We start from the raw sequence: 16920 nt of genomic DNA on the forward strand, positions 1-16920 counted from the left end.
TAATGACTATGAAATGTTTATCTTTTTTGCTGGGCTTGTTTCTTTTTAAAAAGAAATTTTTTTAAAAATATATTTTATTGATTTTTTACAGAGAGGAAGGGAGAGAGATAGAGAGTTAGAAACATCGATGAGAGAGAAACATCGATCGGCTGCCTCCTGCACACTCCCTCCTGCACTCTCCCTTCCTCTCTGAAATCAATAAAAATATATTTTAAAAAAATATGGAGAATTGTATAGAAAGCTAGTTATGACATTTACAGTATATTACTATAATACAGTATGTTGCCTTTATTTTGAGGTATCTTAAGTTCTGAAATACCTCCATTTATTAGGTTATGGGGATCCCGCCCCAGTCCCCAATTTCCCATCTGGCAAGTAGGCCAAAATACGATATTGTCAACCTTCTGTATGGATTCATCCGATCTGTATCGAAGGTTTGTGAATCCGTGAGATCCAAAATAGGGTGCTTCACTGGCTTATTTGGTGCCCACCTGTAATAGGAGTTGGTCTCTGGAGTGGTTTTCTTCGCACATGAGCAGCCCATTCTCCTGTTTTCCACACCAGCTGGGTGTCCAGCTGTTCAGTTCAGTTGCAACACTGTCTGGAGTTATCCCAGACCCCACAGGCTCATGGCTCAGTCCCACAAGACCGTCCCCATTTCAGATACTGGCTGCCAGTGGGGGTACGAAGGCTTACCCACTTACGCCCTGCTGACTACAGAGTCAGTTTTGATAATTCACGAGAAGGACTCCTAGAACTTAGGAAAGTACTTTACTTGTTATTGCTGGTTTAATATAAAGGACTAGAGGCCCGGTGCACGGATTCGTGCACCAATAGGGTCCCTCAGCCTGGCCTGCACCCTCTTGCAATCCAGGACTCCTTGGGGGATGTCGGAGAGCCGGTTTCAGCCCAATCCCCGCAGGCCTGGCCAAGGGACCCCCCACCGGTGCATGAATCCATGCACCGGGCCTCTAGTATGCATATAAGATCTTTGGTTAATCTCTTTCTGCCCTTCCCCCTTCCCTCTGACATTCATCAGTCTTTTCCATGTTTCCATGTCTGTGCATTGAGCATCTGCCCCCTGGTGGTCAGTGCGATAATAGCTACTGGTCCAACGGTCGCTTAGGCTTTTATATATATATAGATGCCACTCTGGAACAGCCAGATGGAAGAGATGCATAGGGCAAAGGATGGGGTGGGTGCAGAGGTTGCATGCCCACCCTGGGCATGCTACCCACCCAGCACCGCCATGCGAGCTTGTTTGGGTGTGTTTATGGAGGTTTCGTTACGTAGGCATGATTGTGAACTAGATTTCTGACTCTTCTACCCTCCCCGGGGTGGGGGGGAGGAGGAGTGGGACTGAAAATTGCAACCCTCTGATCATGGCTCAGTATTTCTGAAAACAGCTCCCTTCCTCAAGCCTACAAGTCAGCTCATTAGCATGTCAGAGGCTCTCTTCCTGTTCAGGAGTTGCCAAGGGTTTTAGGAGCTCTGTGCCAGGGACCGGGACAAAGACCAGAGATTTTTTTTTTTTAATACCACAGAATATCTGTCTCCAGCCAGGAAAGATCCTCAGATGTTGTGGAAAGGAATGGGAGGACTTGATTTGAATTTGTCTCTAAGAACCCCTGTGGGCCAGGCCGGTCCCTTCCTGGCCCGGCTTTGATGTGGGTTCTCCGAGTGCCAGATGTCCTCCAGGACTGCAGAGCTATTTGGGCCGGATCCATCCCTTCGCACCTTCCACATCCTCTCGTGGCTGTTTCTCCTCTTCCCAGAGCCCCTCAGCTCTTACCCGCAGCTTAGTTCTTCTTCTCGTTAACCCTGGCTCCTCCCTCCCGCTGCTCCTTGGCTTTGCTTAGAGTTAGATTTCTATCCTTAACCTCTCATGTTGGACATTTCATTTTCAATAGAAAATGAATCAACTAACTTTTTTTTTTTTTTTTTTTTTTTGCATGTTTGGTCTTTTGCTGGCCACTTGGATATGTTCATTGGCAGACGTCTTTGTTTCAGTGGTTGTAGCTTTTCCAGGGATGTTGAAGTGACCAGACAGTGGATGGTTGATGAAGTGGTTTGTATAATAAGCGCCAATTAAAAGCTGTTCGATGAACCGTGTGCTGCAATCTTTGGAATGTCTCCAGATACCCACTGTAGAGCAGTGGGGGAAGGAAAGGCAGAGGAAGAAGTGGGGATATTCTGCTTTTGGGTTTTTTTATTTTTATTTTTTGCAAAGCCTTTTGTCTTCTTTTTTTTTTTTTTGAGCATGAAACGACCAAATTTACAAAAAATAGGTGTTCAGTGTGGCCTAATGTACATGACCCCACTGGGACTGTCTTGAGGAGACCGTATTTCTTGAACCATGGGAATCATATTGTATGTCCCCAAATAGTAGTTTTTGAAAGCGGGGAAATAGTGTGACTTTGTTAATTTTCAGATTTGCTTCTTGGATTGCGCGCTTTGCTTTACCTTGGTTCATGTCGTCTTGCGATAGGGTTATGTAAATGTTGTCACGTAAGTGCTTCTCTTGTGAGGACCAGATTTCCACTCTTGTGCTGACAAGTGCTCTTGAATCACAGCTTAAAAAATAAATTCAAGCTCGCCTCAGTGTATAGAGCGTCGGCTTGCGGACTCAAGGGTCCCAGGTTCTATTCCGGCCAAGGGCATGTACCTGGGTTGCGGGCACATCCCCAGTAGGGGGTGTGCAGGAGGCAGCTGATCGATGTTTCTCTGTCATCAATGTTTCTAACTCTCTATCCCTCTCCCTTCCTCTCTGTAAAAAAAAAAAAAAATCAATAAAAAAAATATTAAAAAAATAATAATAGTTCAAGCTCTAGTCATCGGCTTATTTTTATTCCCAGAACTTTTTACCCCCAAAATTTCAGTGCAGCCCAGCCGGTGTGATTCAGTGGTTGAGCGTAGGCCCATGAACCAGTTTGATTCAGTCAGGTCATGTGCCCAGGTTGTGGGCTTGATCCCAACTTGGGGGCACGTAGGAGGCAGCTGATCAATGATTCTTTCTCATCACTGATGTTTTTATCTCTCTCCCCCTCTCCCTTCCTCTCTCTAAAATCAAAACTCAATTACAGTTATGTTTAAAATTTTTCAGGCATACAGTTTTAGATTATCAGTGGATTTATTTCAGTGTTCGTGCTGCGCAAATATTGTTACAAGTTTTAGTAAAATCTCGCCAGTGGAAAAATATAAACAATCGGAACCCATTGTTCTGAAGCAGTGTTATTGCTCAGTGCTGCGGCCTTTAGGTCTCCATGATCCGCTGTCATCAGATTGCCTGGCAAGTTGAGTAAAACACACACATAAAGTGTTGAGAGATGGGGCAGACATGGGGGTGAGAGAAGAGGTCGGGAAAGTGACTTTTTGCTCCTGTGGACGTTGGGGAGGAACCCATATGATTTACTTTCTTAAGCCTTTGAGGCTAAAGTGGGCTGAATGAGCAAAGCTTTTCGTTAAAGATGGGGTTGGGTGAGTTACTTGGGGGCCTCTGCATCAGTTACGGCTTAAACATCAGCTAAGTCTTCTACAGTATGTGGGGCGCTTGGGTTAAAGCATAGAGTTACTACCGTACCTGCTTTCTTCTGTTGTTCACTTTCATATTTGATTTAAAAAACAAAAACAAATTAAACTAAAATTCTAATCAACCATTTCCCCCCAGGGTGGCATTAGGGGATTTTTGAAAGATGAAATGAGTGCTTAATGTGAAATTCAGATCATCTCCCCTCATTTTATTTATTCATGTATCTCGGTCTCACTTGGTAACAGATCATTGAGATGAAGCTGAGATTTAAAGACATTATTTTGGGATTGTCCTGTTTTCGTATTTATCTGTGATGGTTAGAAGTAAAATCTAAAGGATCCTTGGGAAGCATCTCATTTTACTTTTCCATTTTTTAAATGAAGAAATTTGAAACATAGGGTGTTCTGGCCAAGGGGCGTCAGAGTGAGTCACATTGCCATCATTGATTGTTAGGGGACAACTCCATATCTTAAGGGGCAGATAGAGCGTCTCAGAATTTGTTATATAGACCATGAAGCAAGCCTGATGGCCAACGGGTTTTCAGTACAGAGGGATTCACAAACAGGTCACTGATACTAGAAACATACTAGAGGCCCGGTGCATGAAATTCATGCACTCGGAGTGGGGGTCCCTCAGCCCGGACTGCACCCTCTCACAGTCCGGGAACCCTCAGGGGATGTCCGACTGATGAGACTTGTCCTATGGGGAGCGGGGCCTAAGCCAACAGTTGGACATCCTTAGTGCTACCATGGAGGCGGGAGAGGCTCCCATGACCCCTGCTGCGCTAAGAACTCATGAGCCTGGCTTCTGGCTGAGAGGCGCTCCCCCTGTGGGAGCACACGGACCACCAGGGGACAGCTCTTGCATTGAGTATGTGCCCCCTGGTGGTCTGTGCATGTCATAGCAACCGGTCTTTCCGCTGTTCAGTTGATTTGCATATTAGCCTTTTATTATATAGGATTAAACACATAATGGGTAATTTATACTTAGAGTTGTGTTCAGTTTAATGAGCATGTTGATACTCAGATTTAGAAGAAAACATTTTTGTGTTACTTGTGTGTTCGTGGATCCTGATCCCCTCCTTATGTCCCTCATTACCCTTTACCCACAAGGGCAGGAAGCTTTTGTCTTGTTCACTGTTGTTTCTGGCACCCAGTAAAGCCCTGATTGTTGAGTGACTGCTGAGTCGGCTGGCTCTGATTTATATGGCTGTGTGGACAACTGAGCATATTTTAAATGTCTCATGTTTGCTTTTTTTTTTTTTTTTTTGCTTTTTTCCTCTTCTGCTTGTTCTCACAGTGAACAGAGTATCTGTCAGGCAAGAGCTGCTGTGATGGTTTACGATGATGCCAACAAGAAGTGGGTGCCAGCTGGTGGCTCGACTGGGTTCAGCAGAGTCCACATCTACCACCACACCGGCAACAACACCTTCAGAGTGGTGGGCAGGAAGATTCAGGACCATCAGGTACGTGTCGGATTCAGTTCTTCAAGCCGTCCTGTGTTACGGAAGGACTTGCTGTTTCACGAAAATAAAGCAGTGGTTTGGAACCGTAGTCAAAATAGTCCCGATGTGGAAAGCATAGGTCGTCCTGAAGAACAGCCCTAACAGTATCTCAGTGTCGGCCCACAAAGAAAATGCCTATCTCTATTATAAAAGCCCCGTGGCCCTAACGCCGTTAGGCATGGGTGGGTGGGGCTGCTCGATTTCGCGCGCTGGGCTTCTAGTTTAAAAATAATTCTAAAGACGTCTGCCTGCACAAGTCAGGCAATTTCCAAATGAAAACATTGAGATTTTTTTTAATCCCTAAGAAAAGTAAGCTATCCGGTGACTTTATAGTTTTTGACAAACAGAGTGTTTTTAAAATGTTTGGAAATTTAAAAACACTTCTAAATAATTCATGACACTGATATGAAAGCGTTATGGAGATTAGAAAATGTTTAGAAAGAAAGTGCTTAGACCTGAGTGACAAGAGATTATATATAGAAACCTGTGGGACATCTAAGCTGTCTTTAGATGGGCAACTCTTAATGGCATAATGAGCTTAAGAAGGAAGCAGAAGGAAATACTAAAAATAAATAGAACTTGTTAACACAAAAGCTGCCCTACTGAATAGAAAAATTGGCAGAATCAAGCAGAAAAAAAAGTTATATTAGGATTGGAAAAGAGATGTAGCTATAGATATACTACGAAAATAAGTTACTGTAAGATATTTTGAACAGCTTTATGCCGGTAAGTGGGCCATTTTGTAGGAAAGTATTACTGACCAAAACTGGCAGAAAAGTAGAAAAATTTAATAGATCTGCCATCATAAAATATATCAATAGTGAATAATTTACCTAAAATGTTATAAAAAGTCCTCAGGAAGATATTAGCAGACCAAATTCAGCAGTAATGTAAGGATAATTTAACATTCAATAACTAATAATGTAACATACCGGGAGAACACCTATTAGAAACGAGATTCAGGAAAAGCATGTGATAAAATTAAAACCCAAAGGTAATATTTCTCAGCACGTTTGGCATAAAAATGAATTTTCTTAAGCTGATGAGGATGACTAACGCAAACATACAGCAAACATCTCACGGGACAGTACATTTTTAGGATTTCCACTAAACTCAGGAATAAGTTGAGGATTTCAACTTTCATCGCTTTCATTCATTTAGCTTTGCAGAGGAGGTAACCTGGTGCTCTAAAGATGAAGAAATTGAAGCCAGAAGGAGTGTAAAGGAAGTCGTAGAGCTGATTTTATTTACTGATGATATAATTCTCTACATGAAAAATCCCAATATCTACAGAGATAAAATACTACAACTAATATGACTGTTCAGCAAGGTTGCCCCTATTATTAAGATACAAGATCAGTATATAAAAGAAAATAACATTTTATAAAAATATTTAAAGCAACATAATGATGTGTACCTATGCATATAGCTAATGAAAATTGGTTTTCTCTCATTCCAGGATACCTTTGTTACATGGGGCCGGTAGAGCAAACATGGGAAGTCAGGCCCTGCGAATGAGGGAGGGTGTGTGGGTAGTCTCACAGGCCATGGTTTGGGACCCAGAAGTCCCTCCCATATGTAGGGAAGAAGAAGTTTGACTCAGAAGTAGACTGGCCCTCATAGCACAGCCTCTATCATTTCAGTTACTATTGGATTAAGGTGACTTAAGACTGTTAGTTTCCCTAGCTGTTTGCCAGAAGCCAATGTACATTTTTCCTGGGGGGAAAAAAAATATATATATATATAACATCATCGTAGGCATCAACATGTCCTTAAAATTGTCCATATGCAGTGTCTGGCACTCAATCAGAATACCCAGGCATACGAGGAGACAGGGGAAAGAAACAGCAGTAGGACAGACCCCTGGGAATCCAGTTAATGGAGCTATCAGGAAGTGACTTTAAAATAACTATGCTTAATACATTCAAGGAAATATAAGACAGGTTGAGAATTTCAGCAGAGAACTGGATGCTTGAAAAAAGAACAAAATGGAAATTTAAGGCCTGGGACTGGGGGCGGGGGTGGGGGGACGACGAGGGGGCGGGGAGGAGTGCAGGGGTGGGTTAGAAGGGGTCCAGGGGGAACGAAGGGGACATGTAATACTTTCAACAATAAAGATTTTTTTTTAAAAAGAATCGAAACATGAAATAACTGCTGTTAACAACTCAGAGATGGTTTTGTTTTGTTTTTATAACCAATTAGAAATAGCTAAAAAGAATTAGTAAACTGAAATAGAGGTAGGAAAAAGAAATTCAGACTGAAGCTAAGATAATCAGAGAGAAATAGGTAATACACAAAGCGCTTAGGGGAGACATAAGGGAATACAGTGAGAAAAGTGTGCAGAGTATGTGTAATCACAGGGGAGACTGGGGCAGAATAATAACTGAAGAGAAAGTAAACAAGAATTTTCAAAAGGGATGAAATCAGTACCAAGAAAGCCCTATAGAAACCCATTGTGTTAAAATCACTGTAAACTAAATACAAGGTGAAACGCTTGAGCAGTCCTTGAAAATCAGATACCGTTAAAGCAGCAACAATAAACTGTCAGCTGACTTCTCAGCAGAATCAAGAGCTGGGAGGCCGTGAACTTCAAATGACTGTAGGGAAGTGAGTGACCACGTAACATTCCGTACCTAATACAAATATTCTTCAAAAAAATGAAGGTGAAATAAAGATATTTTCTGGCAGACAAAAATGGAGAGACTTCCTCGCCAGATCTCACTGGGAAGACATTCTTCAAGATCAAAAATGGTCCCAACAGAAGCTTGAAGAGGGCAGAGGACTAAAAAGCCTAGGTGTTGATCTTAGTCGATCATTGACTATATAAAACTAAAAATAGTGTTTTATGGGGGTTAACATATATGGAGAATGAAAATCCTATATAATAAAAGGCTAATATGCAAATCAACCGAATGGCAAAACCGCTGGTTGCTATGATGCGCCCTGACCACCAGGGGGTAGATGCTCAATGCAGGAGCTGCCCCCTGGTGGTCAGTGTGCTCCCACAGGGGGAGCGCCACTCAGCCAGAAGCCTGCCTCATGGCTGGCGAGTGCAGTGGCGGTGGTGGAGGGCTAAGGATGAACGAATTAATACCTTTTCAATCAGGATTTGTTGACTTTGTCGATTTTGCCATTTATTTGCTTGACTTTATAAAAAGAATTACTGTCTTTTAGGTGGTGATAAATTGTGCCATTCCTAAAGGGTTGAAGTACAATCAAGCTACACAGACCTTCCACCAATGGCGAGACGCTAGACAGGTGTATGGTCTCAACTTTGGCAGCAAAGAAGATGCCAATGTCTTTGCAAGTGCCATGATGCATGCCTTAGAAGTGTTGAATTCACAGGAAACAGGTAAGGAGCCTGCGGTTGGCTTGTTTTCTTGAACCGAAGTGCCGTCTGTCAGTTAAAACAGACCTTTTCTGACCAACTTTTAAATCATCTATGTATGTGAAATTATTCTTGAATTTCTGTTATTCTTTGCAGAACTGTGAATTTTTTATTGGCTGATGTGAATGTGAGTTCTGGAAGGATAGTCCTATGAGATTGGTTCATTAGTCATTTTTAAATGCTTTTATTGGAAGCTACCTCGTTCTGTTCCTCCTGCTGTAGAACCTCAACTTTCCTTGCAAGGACAGGAGGCCCAGAGAACATGCAGTAGATCAAAATGATGCACGTTAATCTTCATCTCAGATTTTAGGAAGACACACGTGGTTTCCGAAGCATGTTTTTTAAGCCACTCCTGAGGCCTTGAACCTCAAGTAGGACTAGGTCTCCTGCATCCTGGTCTTTAAACGTTTGATTCTAAAAGTTGTTTCACAGTTTTAGGAGTGCCCTCAGGTGGTTTTAGCTGTGAACTGCATCTCCCCTGACTGCTTGGTGGTTAGATAGCTATGTAGAAATAATTAACTGAAACATACACACACACACACACACACACACATGCACACATACAAACCCTCTAGGATTTAATACTGTATATGTGTCAGAGATGAGCTCTATTTTTGTTTAAAGAACAGAAAAAGAAATTCACCAGTGTATTTGTTGTCTTTGGGGAGATAGCTTTTATGATCAGCAAACAAATGCTATACATAAAACAACATGAATGTGATTACTCTTGCCTGCACTGTGTATTTCATAGTGACCCAGATGATGTAAATATTCTATGAACCACCTTTATGTATTTTAAAGGAGTGATTTCGATAGTCAGATTAAGATTTGCTATTTTGTTGAAAGGTAGAGAATTTTGAAACCTATTATAGACACATTAAATTTGACTTACTCCTTCCCTCATTGTAAAAAGGATCGAAACTTCTAGCCCATTTGTTAGTTTACTTCCAATGTGAATTTCGGTGCAAGGAGACATTTTTGGAATCTTGCTGGAAGTCACGTTTTAATGCCTATAGATGATTTATTTTAGATCTCCTTTGAGGAAATTAATATCTCTATAAATAAGTTGTACACAGCTCTCATATGTTATCTATTTTGAGAAAATAAATGACTGGTTTGTCTCTAAGTCCAGAAAATAGTATAGAAAAGTCTGCATTTGTGCAGTGTTGTGTGTAGATGATCGGAAGTCACTGTACTTACCTTGTAGGCATCAATATTGTATCAGCCTTCTGTTGTAGAATTGCTTTTCTGTCGCCATAGTTTTATCAAAGGAAAGAAATTAGAATTGTGGTTCTTAATATCTTAACTGCATAGTAAAATAATTAAAGGATCAAAGTTTAGGCAGTGTATGTATGACAGTCATATCTGGCTTCCCCATGTTTGGAACAAACTAGCATTTTAATTTCTAAACCTTCAAAAAGAGTATTTACACTATTAGGAGCTAAACGTTGCTAATTTAAAGTAGTTAAAATTGTTGTTTAGTCATCGGGTTTGGTTTTTTTTTTATTTTTTTTGAACCAAATGGGAAGAATTGTTTTTATCAGTATGTAGTCATACAGTTTGCTTTCAAAATGCAAGCGCTAATTAATGTTTTTTTCTTCTGCTCTTGATATTTTGAAATTAATGAGTCTTCATGGGGAGCGACTCAATTACATTCTCTGTAATTTCCGCATTATAGAGCGTTTGGCAAATGGGAAAATCACCCATCATGTTACTGGCTACACAAGCATTTTGAAAAGGCAAAAAATGTACTAGGTTCTTCTTAGATTATTTTGAGCCACTATTATCTGCTCTGTCACCACCTTAACCTGTCATACTGTGAACTGAGGAAAGAGGGAGAAAAAGGTGGAAGAAGCTGGCCCATCCTGGCATCTCCTTGCATCATGGCACAAGTTATTGGCAAAGAGGCTTTTGTATTTATAGCTTTTTCATCAGAGAAAACAGTGCATATGGTGGGTGCTTGTCATAGTCTGATCTATTTAGAAAATGACGTTTCATAAATTACTGTAGATAAACACTACTTTCTGATTTCTTAAAAAAAATACTTGTATTGATTTCAGTGAGGAAGGGAGAGGGAGAGAGAGATAGAAACATCAATGATGAGAGAGAATCATTGGTTGGCTGCCTCTTCCAAGCCCCCTACAGGGGATCAAGCCCACAGCCCTGGCATGGGCCCTTGATCGGAATCGAACCCGGGACCCTTCAGTCTGCAGGCTGACGCTCTATCCACTGAGCCAAACCCGCTAGGGCTAATTTCTGATTTTTGATGCCATTAATGGGTTTGGAAGGGAAGGCATGGGAGGAGATAGATGCAAAGAATCAGAAATGTCCTTGGGAAAGGCCTTACTTTTTTTCTGTAAATCTCTGTAAAAGTAGGATAGGTCTGTTCCCTACCCCAGGTTTGTTTTGCAGGCCCCCTCCCATCCACCTAAACAAACATACCAGCGCTGTCGCCTCTCATCTTGTCCATCTTTTCCTTCCACAGCTGCTTGCTCTGGGTTGGCAGCCAGTTCCTTGCTAAAGCCACCCATTGTCTTTCTGCCAAAACCAAGTTGAAAAAGGTTAACCTCCATGCCTACTCCCTAAACAAATACTAGACCCAATAAGTCCGTGATCAGAAGCAAAAGAAACATTTATGCATCACGATAAAGCGACTACAGATATTAGTCTTTCCTGCTTCTTAATGTTTTACCGCTTTCTAAAACCATTTTTTTTCATATTGAATGCTTCTGTTTATTGTTTTTTTTAAAATATATACATATTTTATTGGTTTCTTACGGAGAGGAAGGGAGAGGGATAGAGAGTCAGAAACATTGATGAGAGAGAAACATAAATCAGCTGCCTCCTGCACACTCCCCACTGGGGATGTGCCCGCGACCAAGGTACATGCCCCTGACCGGAATCGAACCTGGGACCCTTGAGTCCGCAGGCCGACGCTCTATCCACTGAGCCAAACCGGTTAGGGCCTGTTTATTGTTTTATTGGGTGTTAATGTCCATATTACCCATTGTACGTTGGTTAGTCTTTCTTAGTGATGTTCAGACTTTTTTTTAAAGTCACAGACATTTTTGTTCAAATAACGTTTTCAGAAGTTTGGTGCATAAACAGACAAGAAACAAAAGGGGGAGCTTCTCTAGTTAATGTGGGGGGTTGGGAGTCCATGGCCGCTGAGGCACGTGTGTGGTCCCCAGAGCAGGATTTGAACGCCACTAACCTATCTTTTTTTTACCAAAACCAATAATTACGCAATTCTCTCTTCCTCGCTCCCTTGCTCCCTAAATCCTTTAAATCCGCAAACACATTCTTTAAATTAATTAAGAAAAGTAGCTTCCTTTGGGGCTCGTCACGCTGACCTTTGCAAGGTGTTCTATACGTGTTTACTATGTCTGTTTCTCAGGAAAAGGGTGGGTGGCAGGCATGTTTTCCTTGACTTTTGTTTTTTTAACTTGGTGTGCAATTATTTAATATATGGGGAAGTACAGGAGGTACTCAGTACAGTGAGTTATATTTGGGATTTAAGAAACAAAAATCACATGTTGTACCCTTTTTGTTTTTTTAAAGAGTTGAAGTAGTGTTCTTCCTTTTCTACCAAATGCTACAGTTTATCTGTTTCCGTTGCCTAATGGGTGGATGGGCTAGATTTTAAACAAGTGCATTCAAAACGCTTTATTCAGACATATTTGGGATTGCTATATTATTTAGCAAGTGCATGTATAGCAGTTTCGCAGCTAACAGTTATGGGTTATATAGAATATAAAGCCAGTCCTTGCGATGATTGGTAGAGGTCAGTTTGCACAATGTTCCATTTTGGAAAAGGTGGCAGTCATTTGAAAACAGGAAATGATTTTTTTTTTTAATTCATTTTTTAAAAGAAAAATCACGCCTCGCCAGTACGTTTATCCTGCTGTGTTCTACTCAACCAAGCTTAAGCATACCTTTGTAAGAAGGACATCTTAATATTTTGCCCGTGGTAACACTGCTTCTGCTAGAATTTTTAAAAAAAACCCACAAATCTGCTGAAACCGGTTTGGCTCAGTGGATAGAGCGTCAGCCTGCGGACTGAAAGGTCCCAGGTTCGATTCCGGTCAAGGGCATATACCTGGGTTGCGGGCACATCCCCAGTGGGAGATGTGCAGGAGGCAGCTGATCGATGTTTCTCTCTCATCTGTGTTTCTAACTCTCTATCTCTCTACCTTCCTCTCTGTAAAAAAATCAATAAAATATATTTAAAAAAAAAACAAACCCACAAATCTACCGAAAATGAGAACATACTCACAGATACCCGCGTGTTCGAAATTTTCCTTAGGTTTTATGAATACACATAAATACGGAGATTCCGCTATGTTGGCAGGGACACTTCTGTTTTCCAGAGTGCCATGGGTCATGAGAGCCGTATGAAGGTTATAGCACAAAAACCATCACACATGTTTTGAGCATAGATACCGCCCCGTGGCGCTGGGAGTCATACTGACATGCTACGGCCTCTTCCCTCCCTCCCAGGATTTCACAGTTGGGCGGGAGCAACATTAGACTACGTTTTGTGAGGTGCTGGGAAGGGGGCAGAGAGGCCTTTGGAAATGAAGAAAGTGAGAGGGTTAAGGAGCTCTCTGAAGGGGAGATGACGCTTGAGCTGCGTCTTGAAGAATGAGTAGGCCCCCAGAACATTCCGGGTAGGCTTGCCGGCATGAGAGCGAGGAGCAGCTGGGAAGCAGCAGATGGACTGTGTAGGGCGTGGGCATGAGAATATGGATGGGCGGCCGGGGTGGGGGGGACCCTAAGAGGCAAGGCTGGAAAGTTTGGGAAGGACCTTGTGTTCTTGCTGAGGAGCGCGCATGTTACGTGGTCGGTGGGACGGTCATGTGATGTGATTCATCCGGCTGGTGCCTCAGACCAGATGTAACGGGTTGGTATGTGGTTACAAGCACGGAGACCAGATTAGGACGCCGGGGTGGTAATCTCGGTGAGAAAGATGAGGCCTGAAGTGACGTCGTCCGAAGAGGAGAGGAACCGAGAGAAGAGGGTATGACAGCCTTTTGTTTAGTGCCTCTCTGCCTGCCCAGCCAGAGTTCTGGGCCTTCGACCTGTGTTCACCTTTAGTCACGAAAGCAGCTGTGAGGCAGGAATGACCTGTTTCCGGGTGCCCGCTGTGTGTGTGCCAGGTCCTGATTGGGCACCTAGATGACTGGTCATCTTTAATACAAGGTTGGTGGTGGTGTCTTTGTCGTAGAGATGTGATTCAGGGCTTACGGAAGGTCCGGGCTTGCCCCAAGGCCCACCGCTAGACAGGGCCATAACTGGCATCTGTGCCCAGATCTGGTTTTACCATTCATCCTCTCTCCATATTTCAGTGAGATGTAGTGGACAGGCCACGAAGGGGAGAAATGCGTCTACTGGCCAGAGATGGAGAGGAAGAGGATGGGACTCCTGGGAAGACATAACAGATTTGATTCTAGACCAGTGATGGCGAACCTATGACACATGTGTCAGAGGTGACACGCGAACTCATTTTTTTGGTTGATTTTTCTTTGTTAATTGGCATTTAAATATATAAAATAAATATCAAAAATAGAAGTCTTTGTTTTACTATGGTTGCAAATATCAAAATATTTCTATATGTGACATGGCACCAGAGTTAAGTTAGGGTTTTTCAAAATGCTGACATGCTGAGCTCAAAAGGTTTGCCATCACTGTTCTAGACATAGCACATTTGGGGTGCTTCATTAATACTTTTTATACAGAAATTATATCTATAATAATAAAAGCGTAATATGCAAATCGACCCAACAGCAGAATGACTGTCCGGACGACCATGCTATGACACGCACTGGCGCCAGACCAGCTAAGGTGGGTGCGCTGTGATTGGTTGGGGGCCCGGACATCGCCCCATGATCGCCCTGCAGAGGGAGGCCCAGGCCACCAACCAACGGGCTGTGGCAGGTGGGCAGGGCCTCCCTCTGCAGGGTGCGATTGATCGCGGAGCCCTGGTCGGGTGGGCAGGGTCTGCCTCTTTGGGGCGATCCATTTGTGGGGCTCCCAGACTGTGAGAGGGCGCAGGCCAGGCTCAGGGACATCCTCCCCCACCAAGTGCATGAATTTTGTGCACCGGGCCTCTAATCTAATAATAAAATCATGTGACCTTGGATCCCAAAAAGATCCCAAAGATAACCTTGGATCGTGTCTTTCACCTTGAGCTTTCCTAAATCAACAAATCTTACTGGGTAAGTAACATTTTTGAAACAGATTTTTGGGGGATGTGGGACAGTTTTTTTGTGGTTGCTTCACTCTCATACTTGCCTCTTCCAGAGCCTTCCTCATTTATAAATTCCTGGGATAGGATTGTACTTACTAACGCAAATATTAAGCTTCTGTGTTTGGGACTAAAACTTAACGAGCTCTTGGTAGAGAGAAACTCATCGAAAGTCATTCAGAAGTTCTAATTAGCAGTGCTGACATTTTAGGGAATTTTGGATCCTGTGATTGTGCCAAGATACTGATAAGAAAGTTTAAGTAGTCCCCGTACCTGACATGAACATGAGTATTTAGATGTCCTTGATTATTTGAGAAGGAACAGCTCTGAATGATAAGTCTAGTTTCTTTGGACCGGCTCACTCTTACTATTGAGTCCAAGGGGGTTAGTTAAGAGAATAGAATAAAAGGGTTTCTGACTCTGATTCTTGTTTCTCTGCTTCTCTGGCAGTTGAGCATCTTATAATGTACTAGGGGCCCAGCACACGAAATTCTTGCACGGGTACGGTCCCTAGGCCTGGCCTGCGATCAGGGCCATTTTCCCCAGCTGCTGGCAGCTGGCCACTCCCACCTGCCGCCACCCACCCAAGTTCCCCATTCATCATCGGGCAATCGGAGCCCGCCGGCCAGGGGAAGGAACCGAGAGGTTGGCTGGCAGGCCCCCATCGGGCAATCAGGGCCTGCAGGCTGGGGACAGTTCCTGCGTTGAGCGTCTGCCCCCTGATGGTCATTGCGCATCATAGCGACCGGTTGTCCCGCAGTTCGGTCAATTTGCGTATTACCTTTTTATTATATAGGATTGTCTGATAGTCTTGCCTGGTGACTTCAGTTCTCGTCAGGCTTATATCATACAGCAAGCTTGCAATTGAATTAAGGGTGCTGCATTGAGCTGAGGATGTCACCCACGATTACTTCCATGTTTTTCTGCATGAGAATAATAATTTGTATATAACTACTTGTATCCCTGAATCTTAATCATATTTGTTGCCCATAAATTAGAGAAGCATTCATTTGCTGGATGTTAAACAGTTAAAATTTCAGATAACTTTTTTTAGAAAAATAAATATTTTTATTATTTCAGAGAGGAAGGGAGAGGGAGAGATAGAAACATCAATGATAAGAGAGAATCATTGATCGGCTGCCTTCTGCACATGCCCTACTGGGGATCAAGCCCGTAACCCGGGCATGTGCCCTTGACCGGAATCGAACCCGGAACCCTTCAGTCCCCAGGCCTACGTTCTATCCACTGAGCAAGGGCAGAAGAAATGTCACAAAGTAAATGTGGGCATCGTCGTTTCAGACAGAAGCTGCTTCTGGGTTTGGCCGATGACGTGCATGAGCTCCCGTGCAGTGAGAGGGAGAAGGGCCAGGCGCCAGGGTTCCCCTGGAGAGGCGGCCGCTGTCCTGGTTTAACCGGGACAGCGCTGGTTTTCCCCAAACCGCCCTGAATGGACGCGCATTCAGAGCCCTGGCCTCCGCAGCGCCTCTGGTTCTCATTCCTGCAGAAACGCGCTCCGGCCTTTGGAAGGGCGCCAGGTCCCGGCTCTGCCGTCCCCGCGGGCGCTCGGTCACGGTCACGTCGGTATGCTCAGCGGAGCCGCTTCCTGCGTTGTTCACATTCAGTTCTCTCGTCGGAAACTGGAGCCCGGCAGAGCCCCGCCTGGCCAGAGCTCCAGCTCCCAGCGCAGCGTTTTCTTCTCCGAGGGAAAGGAAGCTTGGTTTTCCTGGCGGTGCTGATCCTAAAAATGGAAGCAGGGCAGAAAGGCAGAAAGGGAGAGGAACACCGCCTCGAGTCCCGCCACCAGAGTCTGTTCCTTTTAAGATTCTCTGGAATGGGACAGTGAAGGGCATGGAGATACCTTTCAACTTGGTGTTGTAATAATCACTTCTCAGAGGAAGCACACAACACTTTTCTTTTTTTTTAATTGAGCTTTTCTGCACGTGCCATGCAGTTCACCCACTCAGGGTACAACTCGGTGGCTTTCAGTATCTCACAGGGGTGCGCAGGTAGCTGCTAACACTTTCTGAACATTTTCATCAGGCCTGTGCCCTTAAGCCATTATCACCACCCCACACCCTTACCCTCTCGCAATTCCTCCATACTTCTCAGCTCCTGGCAACCGCTAATTTACTTTCTATCTCTGCCAGAGAGTTTATATAAGGACTGAGGATATACATACGTACATAAATATATGTGTGTGTGTGTGTGTGTGTGTATATATATATATATATATATATATATACACCCGTATA

At 43.4% G+C, this 16920-nt stretch overlaps 1 protein-coding gene across 3 annotated transcripts in view; it reads left to right on the top strand.

Moving 5' to 3' along the window:
* The window catches only part of ENAH (ENAH actin regulator), a gene marked incomplete at its 5' end in the record, with an annotated part of 102239 nt that overhangs the window by 43612 nt on the left and 41707 nt on the right, over nt 1–16920 (top strand). For all 3 annotated transcript variants that reach the window (XM_081114355.1, XM_081114357.1, XM_081114356.1), the window contains 2 exons: nt 4829–4994; nt 8208–8385. In XM_081114355.1, the coding sequence (XP_080970481.1) occupies nt 4829–4994; nt 8208–8385 (344 nt within the window). The remainder of the gene's footprint in view (nt 1–4828; nt 4995–8207; nt 8386–16920) is intronic.

This window comes from Myotis nattereri (genome assembly GCF_964212035.1).
Source record: "Myotis nattereri genome assembly, chromosome: 20".
Taxonomy (NCBI): Eukaryota; Metazoa; Chordata; class Mammalia; order Chiroptera; family Vespertilionidae; genus Myotis; species Myotis nattereri.